Source organism: Dermacentor variabilis, unplaced genomic scaffold (assembly GCF_050947875.1).
Source record: "Dermacentor variabilis isolate Ectoservices unplaced genomic scaffold, ASM5094787v1 scaffold_13, whole genome shotgun sequence".
NCBI lineage: Eukaryota > Metazoa > Arthropoda > Arachnida > Ixodida > Ixodidae > Dermacentor > Dermacentor variabilis.
The window spans coordinates 39,491,716-39,504,374 of record NW_027460291.1 but is presented as its reverse complement, the minus strand read 5'-3'; the positions used below and the strand labels follow the sequence as shown (position 1 = coordinate 39,504,374).

At 42.4% G+C, this 12,659-nt stretch overlaps 1 protein-coding gene across 2 annotated transcripts in view; it reads left to right on the top strand.

The window, feature by feature from the left end:
* The window catches only part of LOC142566608 (nose resistant to fluoxetine protein 6-like), a 110,853-nt gene that overhangs the window by 62,810 nt on the left and 35,384 nt on the right, over positions 1 to 12,659 (top strand). For both annotated transcript variants that reach the window (XM_075677451.1, XM_075677452.1), the window contains exons 4-9: positions 946 to 1,057; positions 3,402 to 3,486; positions 4,284 to 4,372; positions 11,227 to 11,406; positions 11,934 to 12,027; positions 12,334 to 12,420. In XM_075677451.1, the coding sequence (XP_075533566.1) occupies positions 946 to 1,057; positions 3,402 to 3,486; positions 4,284 to 4,372; positions 11,227 to 11,406; positions 11,934 to 12,027; positions 12,334 to 12,420 (647 nt within the window). The remainder of the gene's footprint in view (positions 1 to 945; positions 1,058 to 3,401; positions 3,487 to 4,283; positions 4,373 to 11,226; positions 11,407 to 11,933; positions 12,028 to 12,333; positions 12,421 to 12,659) is intronic.

The window sequence follows — 12,659 nt, the reverse complement described above, 5'->3', positions numbered from 1 at the left end:
GGCAGAGAGGGGGTAAGGAGAGGACGCTGAGAGTGGGTAGAACCGACCCAGTTGAATAACAGCCTTGAAATATTTCGCTCGCAGCTGCCACACGTAGGCGGAGGGTAGGAGAGGGTAAAGTGACCTAGGTAGGCCAGAAAACGCTACTACTAGGCATGGCCATGGTTGTTAGCAAAGTGATAAATTTCACGTTCAAGGTACGGTACGGTACGTTTCTGATTTTTTCTGAACCGCCATGTAATTTTGTCAAGCGGACAACAGACGCAGGGCGTGCCACGGAAAGGCGCATGAAAGCCCCATAGCCTCTACACGGAAGCGGCCACACTTCAAATCAACACTTCTGTGCCCGCCCGAGTTGCTTTGTAGCTATGGCGTTGCTCGAGGCCACGGATTCGACGCCCAGCGCTGCAGCTGCATTTCGAAGGGGGCAAAATACAGAACTTATATGCTTAAATTCAGGTCACTTTAGAGAACGCCTCGGGGTCAAAATTAATCCGGAGTCCGCCTTTACGGCGTGCCTTATATTCCGATTGTGGTTTTGGCCCCGTACAGCCCCATAATTAAACTCTAAATCTTCTGCCACGATGCGATGAGCCTTGTGGAGCAACGACAATGCTAACCTTCTAGGAGGTTATGAACAATGGCACACAACAACGCCCCAAGCAAATAAGTCTAGCTGTGTATGCTTGAACTACGTATACAAACAGCGTTGGTGCTCGCAAGGTAACGTTTAACATCAACTCACTACTCGTATTGCACTAAACGCGGAATAAGTTAAACAGCCCTGAACATCTCCTTCGAATATCGTGAATAAAGACCAACAGCACAGAAAGCTTCGTTTATATGGATTACCACAGTGCCTGGTGTCCGCATGATTTTTTTCTTCAGAACATTCCATCTTGTACGGTTATTATAACGTCTTTTTTGTTAATTTCTGCCCCTCAGACAATAAATTTCACAGAGTATATGACAGACGAAAGACTGCCTGGGCTTCGTCTCGGAATCTGCTTCATCGCGGCCTGCAGCGAGCAAGACCTCTCTAACATCGGTCGCAGCTGTAAGTTTTGTAGACAGCTGTCATGTTTACCGAAAACGTTGGTTCTTTTTGTGAGCTGCTTGTACACAACCACATTGGACAAGAAAGCCATTTCACGTTAATTAACGACGTTTCTCTGTCTGTCTTGATAGGGGCTAAGGGTTGTTCTGGCTGTTTTCTTTGCATGTGGTTTCCTCTTCGAGTTAACGCTTTCGCACAAAGCACTTTCAAGTGCTGTATGTATAGTTGTACACGCAAAGAAAAGCGTAGGAAAATGTCACGCAGTAATGAAATAATTCAGGCTGAAAACGTGTTGTATACATATTGAGAAGTGTATATTTGAAGTTGTGCTGCACAATTTATATCGCGCGAAGGGTGTTATGTTAGAGAGAAAAGGGCTCGACGCCCATCTGATTCGGGCCAATGAAGATATGTGTTCATGCCACTCATTATTTTTAAGCGTGTAAAGCTTTTTTAGGACGAGGACTTAGAATATGAAAATTCATTGAGTGGCTCTGTGTTTTCTAACTGCACTCTATGTGAAATAATAAATTTGGTTCGCGTACCCAAGGTATTTTTCAGAATGCCAATGTGAATGAATATTTTGGGGCAGCGACACATTCCCACAGAAATTTAGGCTACGTTCACACTTGGTCTCGGAGCAGGTGGAAGCGGAAAAAACTTGACAAAATCCGCCCGCCTAGGCGGGAAAACGCGCGGAAAACCAGGCGGCGAAGAAATCGGTCTCGGTCCGATTTTTTCGCCACGGCAAAGCGGAAAATGGTTCCGCTTCACCGGAAGCTGCACTAACATGTAAACATCCGGTCGTAAAATTTGACATTTTTCGTTGTTCATTCTCTATTTCTAGGAAAAGCAACTAGCTAAAGCTATCGAAACTATGCCTTGTTTACGTTCCATGGTAGACGAAAGTTAAAAACGGACACGCGCAGTTGCGCGTAATGACAGCTTTTAGTAAATGATGGGTCAATTAATGAACGTATGTCTTGAAATAGTGTGATGAACAGCGCCACCACGCGGACAAACGTACGCAAACTAGATGGATGTGGGCGAAAGCGGCAGCGGTTTTCGCTACAGTGGCGAAACGAATGTGAGCATCTTGTACATGCGCGGAAAAGATTTTCCGGCCGCTTTGGCTTTTCCGCCCGCTTGCTGTTTCCCAAGTGTGAACGTAGCCTTAGTGTGTTTATGTTGGTTATAATGCTATAGGGGCAATGATTGTGTTGAAACGTAAACTTTATCAAACGTTATTCATCGTGTGTGAGGGGGAGAGGTGCAGGTTAATCGAAATAGTTGTATCAAATTTCCTGCGCTAAACTTGGCAAAGCACGGATGTGTTGTGGTACAGTATTGATAGAATTGTTCTCACTTTCCCAACCAGTACCCATTCCAGCCAAACCAGCCTTGTAACTAGGATAATCGACTCATGATAGTCGCCAATACAGTTGTACCGCAGCTGCTATGCAGGCGTCACCACTCTGTGCCCGTCATAGTGTAAATACTGTGAAGCACGCCGCGTGCTAGACTGGCCGTTGTGCTCCACCAGGCGTTCAAAATTAAGCTTTATGCCTTTCCTAAATTTAGGCAGTGGGAGGTACGCGAAGACCACCTGTGCAAATAAGTTATATGGCCAGGGGGACACAAAGTGACATGATAATTATCGCTGTCAGCAGCCCAATTAAATAAAATTAAATAATTACATTTTTACTCAATGCAGTAATTGTGCTTTTGTATTCAAAACTTACATACCCTCTTACGGTAGTCAAGAAAAACTTAAATATTCAATTTTAGGTAACTGGGCTGGTGACAGCGATAATTATCATCTCATTTTGTGTCCCCCTGGCCACATAACTGATTAGCACAGGTAGTCTTTGCCTGCCTCCAAGTGCCTAATTTTAAGGAAACCATAAAGTTTAGTTTTGAACACCCTGTAGATTTTCTAGAGGGAAAGTTTGCTCACAAGAACTATGATCACTTGCGTCAGCGTAATGAAAGGAAGCCGGCTCGCGCAGTAGTCACGCCGACTCGGACCATATGTCTACAGCTTCGCGTCTGGGCCGTATTCGCAAAGCATTTATATGTTCTGTGCAACATTTTTATTCAATTATTTAATAATGCCCTCAATATCTGAGAGTTGGCGCGCAATAGAAACATAAGCCCAGAGCTGACCTATATGAGGGCTTGCATTTGTCAATCCAGACATAACAAAGACACGTTACCATACCTAAACGCGGACTCCCAGGATGAAACTTCTGTTGTTGATATCTCAATATCCATACAACCACTTCGTCATCAATATGCTAGAAAGTAATTCAACGATATATTTTTCTTCCATTCAATAACGCAGTAATAGGCCCTACTACCAGAATTACAGTGAAGAACTGCGTGACAAGCGTGAACGGAGGGATAACTGACTCTCAGGCCTGGATCTTGTGAGTGTGTGACTGAGTTATATACGTACCAGACACCTTGCAGTACTCCCGAATTGTCGCCTATCTGATACTAACAAGATGCGACATGTAGGCCTTGCTGAATGAAATGCATTCTGCAAAACAACTTTCTTTTCTTACAACGGAAACAGTTCAACTTTGTTTCGACGCATTGGCGCATATATTACAACCAGACTCCGGAGGCAGTACAACATACTAAAAAGATAATGCAGTGTTACTGATATTTGTACGCAGGCTAGCTGATAATTTAATAACGCTAACTACCAAGAATTTTGCAACCAAGTACATTCCTAAAGCTCCACTGACTGCGTCCCGAATGTGCTTAGCTTATGCTAAACTTTTACACTGGTGTTTAAAAGTCAAGAACGAAAACTTAAGAACAAAGCGGAGTTGTGTGAACTATTTTGAATCCAGTGTTGAAAATCCCTTTCATAGCAACAATTTGAACCTCCTAATTCCCTGACCCCTCATTATCATGCGTTTTTCTTAAGTATTCAAATTCCTCCAACGACAAAGAAAAATGTTTAATCTTTCAAAATGTCTACTAAGTATATACGTAACACGCTTATTCGTGTCCTTTCATTTTTTTTAACTAGTAGTCATTACCATAAAATTAAATAATATTTTAATGAACTGCCATGTAGACTGCAGCAAAGGGCAGAGTGGAAGCCAACGTCGTAAATCTTCCACCGGTGATTGAAGTGTTTCCATTCTTATACAAGAAATAATAGTATCTCAGCGTCTGTTTTTCCTTTCACTTACCTCACTGTCTTTTACAGAGCTTTTTTAGCCATCTTTGTAACTGCAATTGTTGCCGCAACAGCCTTCGAACTATTCACCAGCAAATGGGACGTTAAGCGAAAGAATGGTACGTATACACCATTACTTTTGACAATTGCCCGCCGCGAAAGAGGCATCGTGCTGTAATACTCCAATTATTTGCAGGCACTGAAATGCGCTGTACATCAAAATAGTTAAAAAGCACCCTGGTTCTGAAGCCTGCTATGACATGAAATGCAATATCTGAATATTCAACTCAGTATTCGCGTTACTCAATGTAAAGCATTTCAAACTGAGTTGGTTTACGTAATACTTCAGCAAACTTATTAGAAAAGCACAAAACTGATCATTACGACACTATAGGAATAAACCGCGGAAACAGCAATTGGGGAATTATAATACCGACACCTCTAAGTATATTTTCTTGCTGAAGCGGCAGTTCGTAGGGAGAAGAACAATAACCTTTAAAATCTGCAGTTTAGTCACTTATCTTCTGGGCAGTGAAATTCCGAATTGGGGCGCAGTAACATCTCACCTGTTGCGGCTACAGGCATCAACACAGATCATTACGGAGAAGCAAGTCAAAAATTTCACACATACTTGTCATGCTTCTCCATTTCAATATAAAAAAACTAAAAAGCAAGTAAGAAAATAGGGACCAGTGTTATTTGCTTACCAGTGTGACTAATATGGTTTGTACATAGAGGAAAGGAGCTCTGCTTGTAACACAACGTATTACACCATTGGGCGCTAGGGGGGCCCTAACCCTGACTGTATAACTTTCACGTCATCGAGCTGATATTTTGCCGCTATGGTTTTGATGTCACTGCCTATTCGACGATTATTTCCCGAATCGACTGTTTAGTTATTTATTTATTTGGACATACTACAGCGGGCAATAAGCGCTATAACATGAGTGGGCTAACAGAGGGAAATATGCTCGTGCACAGCAAAATACCATACAGCGATAAGGATGATGTGCTAAGGCCTATATCTTGGATGGGGGGTACAAAACTTCGGGATGCGTATGAGCGAATATACTTAGGCAAGGAATTCTATTCTTCTATGGAGCCAGAGTAAAAGCAGAATTTATACATATTTGTGCGTACAAAGTAGGGCATCAAGTTTAGGTTGGGATGTCGTCTCATCGATGACTCTGGAGCGAAGTTTGTATAGTTATTTTATGAAAATCCATGCGAAGAGTTCACGATGCTGTGCAAGAAGTGTAATGATACATTCGGCAATGGGAACAGAACTAAGTGAAATTTAAGGAATGAAGTGCAGAAGAGGGTGAAAAGTCACTATCATAATGGTAACATACAAATCTTGCAGCTATTTTCTGATTTGTTTTTAACCTGGTGATATCACATTGCTTATAAGGGTTTTAAACGACAGATGTGTAGTCAAGAACAGGACGGATTAGCGATTCATATAGTAGTAGCTTGGTAACTTTTGGAGAGTTCGATAGTGTAAACATAGGTTACATATGTAATAAATTTGCTTAGACCATGACATGTTATGCTTTAAAATGACCCCGAGATACTGATACTCAGATACCCTAATTGCAGCACAGTACGGTTATTGAAGAGGTAATAAAAATTAATGTTCATTTGCCATGTGCTGCACCAACTACAAGACCTAGAAAATGACTCCTGGAGATAGAAATGGTCCTTTTGACAGTTAATCACTTCATATAAATTCAGGTCGTCGGCATAAAGACGATTGTTAGAATAGATGTAAACAGGGAAATCATTTATGCATATTTAGAAAATCAATGGCCCTATAATATAGCCTTCGGGCACCCCAGATGCCACATCAATATCAGTAGACTCGGCTGTGTTGTAAGACATAAACTGGGAGCGAAGTCACATAAAGCATGAAATCCAGTTAACTATAATATTATTGAAGACAGCGCTCAGTTTAGCAAGGCGTTTAGAATTCATTACTATGTCAAATGCTTTCGAGAAATCTAAAAAAATCACCACCCAAGCACTCCGTACAGATGGTTCAGCAGCGAAGTCAAAACGCGCGGTCCCGGTGTTTATCACTGGGTTAATCACTACGAATAATGAAACGACAGATTGGTAGGCTGCCGGATCCTCGGTACGCATTTGCTGCTTGCGCTCGGCTGCACGAGCGTGTTCGTGTGACCAGGCTGCAGCGTAGACGTGCTCGTTCGCAGTTCTTCTCGCCGCGTTGCTCATCGAAAGCTGCCTGCTCATCAGGAGTACATATGATGCATGGCCGACCCGTTTCAGAGCCGGAGAGAAACTGCTGCTCGCGCGCTCGGCTGCGACGGAGAGCAACGACGTCACTACTGGCGTAGTTAATCCAACACCACCTAGATTGCAGAAGGCATTTTCACTCCGATCTATGATGTCATGTTTCCTGGTCCGACTGCCATAGATTATAATGGGGATGCTCCCGAGTATTGAGCAGGGATTTTGACGTCACCGCTTTTATCACGCCAGTCTTGTCAATAAATATTTCGGGCCAGGTAGCATGACGTTTGGATCGTAGATAACAGGCCTTGTGCTATTTAGGTGGTGTGAGCTAGTGGTGTGCCTCTCTTCCTCTCTTCTTTTTTTTGCGCACGCGCATGTGGTTGCACTGGGGGAGTTTTCGGAATACAGGCGACCGGCAGACGGACGGACACACAAATGAACGAATCGGATACCCATGTACAGCTTCGCTGTACATGGGTATCCGATTCGTTCGGATCTACCTGGTTGGGTCTACCTGGTTGCCAACGTCAAGGTCAAAGAAAATGTCATACATAAACTCCGCTAACTGCGTTGTCGTGCTGAAACCGCGCCTACACCCGCGCTTCATGTGAGATAATAGATTGTGTAATTTCAGAAAAAAGCACGACGTGTTTATGCGGGATATATTCCAAGATTTTGCATGACTGCGATGTCAATGAAATTGGTCTGTAGTTCGACAAAGACTGCTTATAGCGGTATTTGTACAGAGAAAGCACTTTAGCTAACTTCCAGGAGGAGGCAACAGCGTTAGCTAATATTTCTTGGATTTGGCTGTCAGATATCTTAATCACCAGGAGGAATAGTGAACCAAGAATGCATCGCGTATCCCTTCCGGAGGGGTGCATTTCTCAGTATCCAAGTTTACTATCAACTTAAGAATAACGTCATTGCTTATGTCAATGTCACTGATTGCTTTAAAGTAAACTATATTGGTGAGAGAAGGAATGAAGTTGTTATCGGGAAGAAACACAGACTCAAAATACTTGTTAAAATCTCTGATATTACTGACGGATCACTGATGACGTTATTGTAAAATTTTGAATGAAGTGCGTGAAGCATAGTGAGGTAAAATTGAAGACCGAAATTCACGAGGGTTAGTTATTAATAGATCAATCAGTTGAACGCAATAACAAAATAGAAATTTTGACCATTTCCAGTCTAAAATTAACTTCATTTTTCGCCTTGTGAAATCTGTCTTGGGTTATGCGATCGTTGGTTCGTTTAGAACGCCTGAGTCTACGGACACGACGACATAAATGCAAGATATCGCGATTGATCCAGGGAAGATTAGCATTACTTTTCTTAGTTTTAATGTGTGCAAATCTTTGCATATATGACTTGACAATACCTTCGAAGTAATTGACCAGATAATTTGCGTCCTGTCTGCCTTACACAGTGCAAAGCGTACCGAAATGATCAGGTAAGAGATAAGTAATGGAATTGGCGTCCGCGTGAGTGAAGTCAGGCAAAACATAAAACGTATAGAGTGACTTGCAGGTTGCACAAAAGAGCGATAACAAAGCAGCTTCATGACCTAAGTGTCCCTCAATTACTTCGCTAGAAAATCCATTTTCGGCTAGATCAGCCTATACAAAAACTACGTTAAGGATGGAACTTAACCTAGGTATGCTAGAAACAACTTGAGTGAGTCCACAGGACAAATAAATATTTATTATTTTTTTACAAATTGCTACGCCACATGTTGTATTTAGTCATGGCCAGTGGATGCTAGGGAGAGATATAGAAAAAATGATAAACGAAAGCAGGGAGGTTAACCAGGACTGAGCCCGATTGGCTACCCCAAACTGGGGGAATGGGAAAGCGGAGGGAAATATTAAGAGAAGAAGAGAAACTTTACTGTAGATAGCACCATCGTGGCAACAGCTTTCTGCTCTATATAACTGACGATCACTCAGTCCGGATCCCAGATGGTCACGCAATCCAATAGCTTGCAAATAATAGACGCAGCGCTTCTGTGGCATTTTGTAGCTGCGATATGTGCGACCATGTCGAGGAGACTATAGAACACAAACTGTGCTGTTGCGAAACTTTTGAAAATGAAACGCATGACCTCTGCACAGCTCTAAACAGTTAGATAGAAAACCGTTCATCCTGAACAAGTGGATGCTAGAAGCATTAAAATCACCCATGCAGATGAATCGTCATGAAGCAATGTTAGCTTCTCACATGTAATTTCCAATAACATGAATGACATTAAGGGAAGAATCGGGCGGAGGATATACAACGCTAATTACAGTACACTGATTATTAAGGAAAACTTAAACCACGCAAATTCCGTCCGAGGGGCCGAAGACAAAACTGAGAAACGAAGTTCCGAACGGATAAGCAGTGCGACGCCGCCGCCAGTGGCGTGAAGTCTGTTTAGGCGTACGGCAATAAAACCAGGTGGAGTAAACTCGGAGGCAGAAAGATTATTGTGTAGCCATGGCTAAGTAATGCCATTAAGATGCGGGGAAAAATAGAAGTAAGCGACAGTAAGCCTGGAAGTATTTTAGCAATACTGCGAGCGTGAATATTGAAAAAGACGCGGTTGTCGAGGTGGCGATAATGAGGTCAGGTAGTGGATAAGCCAGTAGCCGAACACACAGGCAGGTAAGGTAATAGCCTATTATATAATTTTATTAATGTATTTGAACTGCCATCTCAGTTATCATGAACCATGTGAATTAACGCATGATCGTATCTTAACTTTACGACAAAACCTGTTACGAAAGGAAAAGATGCTTCTAAGATTTTTTTGTCCAAATAGCTCTAATCCTTGCAGAGAAATCTTTAATCCAGCAGTATGAGCCCGTGAGTTTAAAAGTGTTTTTAAAACCACGGTTTTTTGTTAAAGCAAGAAAGTTTTAGAGTGATCGGACGAATTTCGCCAACGCGTACGTGTTCGGTAGAAAAACCTGTGGACGTGTTTATTGAGAGGACAGCTAATCTTCAAGGTCCAGGTAAATACCGACGAAACGGTGGAGAACAGTATGACAGCGTGTTGATTGCGGTATTGCAAAATATCGTGTATGAGAAGATTATTTCTTCGAGAACGGTTTTCTAGAGCATCATTTTTTAAGACCACCTTGGTAATTTTAGAAAAAAAAGAAGTTGATTTCTGCACGTAATTCTCAAATTGCACTGTAGACATTAGATGGAGATTCTAATGCAGCAATGCACAGCTCTAAAGCATCAAAACGGCAGGCGAATATCTGTTGAAATGGCTCAATGTCTGCGATGCCTGGAGTTAACTTATTTTGCCCAATCAGTAGTTTAGAGAACATTTCGAATACTGAAAGATCATCAGTGTCATAGCGTACTGGAGGATAATGTGCATCAGCAGCCCCATCGAGAGTGCAGTTGGAACCAATCGCATTCCGGGTACCAGGCGAAAAAATTTACTGCTACGCCCTGACTTTGTGAAGGAACCCGGATTGAGCTCCCCCTCACCGCTCAGGATCACACTACTTCTGTCATATAAGCGTCAAAGCAGTAGACTACAAGGCTATGTGTGCAAGGAAGCAGGAGGAGAAAGCGATCATGAGATTGGATACGTACAGCGTTAAAACAGTAATCCACCTGCATGAAGAGCAAGGAACAAATAAACATCGTCGTGGTGCTGCTGCAACCTGGCCAACTGAAGAGTGGACCAATGCGCAGGACATTTATACTCTTGGTGGCTGACGTCACAGACCGGCAGTTGTCGGTGATTGGTTGATCAAGAGGCATGTTATGGGGAAGACTGACATGCAGAAGTTTAAACAAGGACAGGCCGGAGCTATCAGATATCGAAATGATAGGGTATCCCAGAGCAAGCACTCGGCAACACTTACGTGCCCGGCCATAAACAGTAGAGCAAGGCCAGACGAAGCTAATGCAGGCGTGTGACGTCCCAGAAATTGTGGTCAGGAAAACAGGCGAGGCACTCACTGCATGAAGAGCAAGCCACGATTGAACACCGTGCTGGTGCTGCTGCGACTTGGCGCAGAACTTATGGTTGGAAGTCACCAGGGGACTGTCAGATACTACAATGGGCGACAATCCTCTGTGCCTCATTGATTATACGCTTTCTCAAACCACTTACCATGCCACATTTTCGAAAGAAGTAAGTCATTTATTTTCTTATGGACAGAGACCGTTTCTTTTGCCTGATCCATAGTGGGGTGATTGGGCATCAGATTAGTCTAAACAGACTGGTACTTTCGCTTTTTCGCTTCATGGAGTAGGAATGTTTATGCGGTGCCTGGAGTCAAGCTTTCGGGAAGCATTGGCCTTAACCTGTCTAGTGCGCGCGCCGCCCGCCGTCTTGACTCTAGTATTTTTACCCCGTTACATTCCTCTGCCTGAGTAGTGTACCCCTCATACAGAATCCTCGTAGACACCTGTTCTTGACGTTCTCAATTCAACCACAATTCTGACTGCGTAGTGCTGAAAACGTTCTTCTGCTCTAGACTGACCAAACCTGGCCTTGCTTTGCTCGAATGAACGTGTGAAACCTGCAAGACTGCTATGAGGGACTATGCCTTACACGTATTATTTTTATTGCTTAGATTTCTCTTGCTTAAGCAACCGTAACCAGCCTAAGACTACTGGTCTTGGCTACTATATCCATGCCTTTGCGAATTTAAATTTTCAAGAATAAGCAAAGATGCTTATGCATTTCTTTTTTTTTCAGCCGTCCCTTACAAGTGCTTCATAGCGTTCTCCGTAGTGACAAACACAAGGATAATCTTGAAGGTCAACGAGGACAAGTGTTCCGATAGCTACGCCTATCGTTTCGTTCATGGAATTCGGTTCCTCAGCATTTTCTGGATTTGCCTTGGTCATTCCTACGCCATCATCACTGAAAATATAAGTGAGACATATTATTTCATGTTTTCTTCTCATTGCATGCCGCGAAAAGTTTGTGTTATGAGTTCATGCTATCTGAAACTCATGTGGTATGTTCATAATGAAAGTAACACTGCACATCGTCTTTCTTAAGATAAAGCAAGGTAACGTAACGAGAATGAAACTTCAAGTTACAGGTTTAATTATTCTGCGTCTTTCGAATTTTTATATATGGCGTAAGCGCTGTCACTAAAAGTGTTGTAACATTTTTGAGCGTATCTAAATGTTTAATATTATTGATAGTATACAGTTCTCAGCTGCGGCTTGTTCAATGAAATTTATGCCGCATAGAATATTTAAGTTCTTTCACGATATAATAGCGCATATTTAACTGTATGAGGCTAGAAATTTGTTTGGCGTGGAATCTGCCACTTAGAGCCACGGATCTCAAATGTTGCACACTTGAATGTGAGCCGACATGTGAACTTTTCTGACGTTTCACTGCAGAAGACATATTGGATATTTATTATTGTGATGCAAATTTTTTTTCAGCAAGGCTACTTAACGCTCTGCACTATTTCGAGCGTTGGGAAACGATGATAGTAACGGCTGGTTACCAAGGCGTAGACAGTTTCTTCTTTTTCAGGTGAGGCGCATGCCCTGCATGCTACTGTCTAGAAATATATGTGCACTAACTTTGTGTCCCCATTCGCAATGCGGTCTTCACACGAAACAAGATGGGAAAGGAAACGATGACTAAAACATTAGGTTTGCGAGTGAAATGCTCTCTGGATCTATTTAGCTTGTGTAGGGGACGCAATTTCATTATTTTTACAAAAAGTGGTGATAGAGCTTAAAATTGTGTACAAAAAACTGAGTTTGACGTTTGTGTGCCGTGAAGTTTACATGTTTATTAGGAAAAAACTGTTCCTTTCACTGCGTTTTCCCGCAGCGGATTTCTGCTCTACTTTGTACTCAGGAAGCAGAAGCACGACCGACTAGTCGTGGCTGCAGTTGCTATGATTAGACGATTTATTAGGTAAGTAGAACAGTTATAGTTCTTCGTAATAAATCACCCAACGTCGAGATTTTATGAAAGGTTTATGCCGCAAGCTAATTGTATAGTATACGCAAGTACGCAACTTTTCGAACATCCTTCTTGCTTCTTGAGCTGTTCATTTATTAGAAGGTTACAAAATTGCCTCAGGTAGCACGAATAAATGCTACCAGTTTGTTTCAGCCACTCTGTTTCATATGTCAACTGTCCTCTTTCGTAAG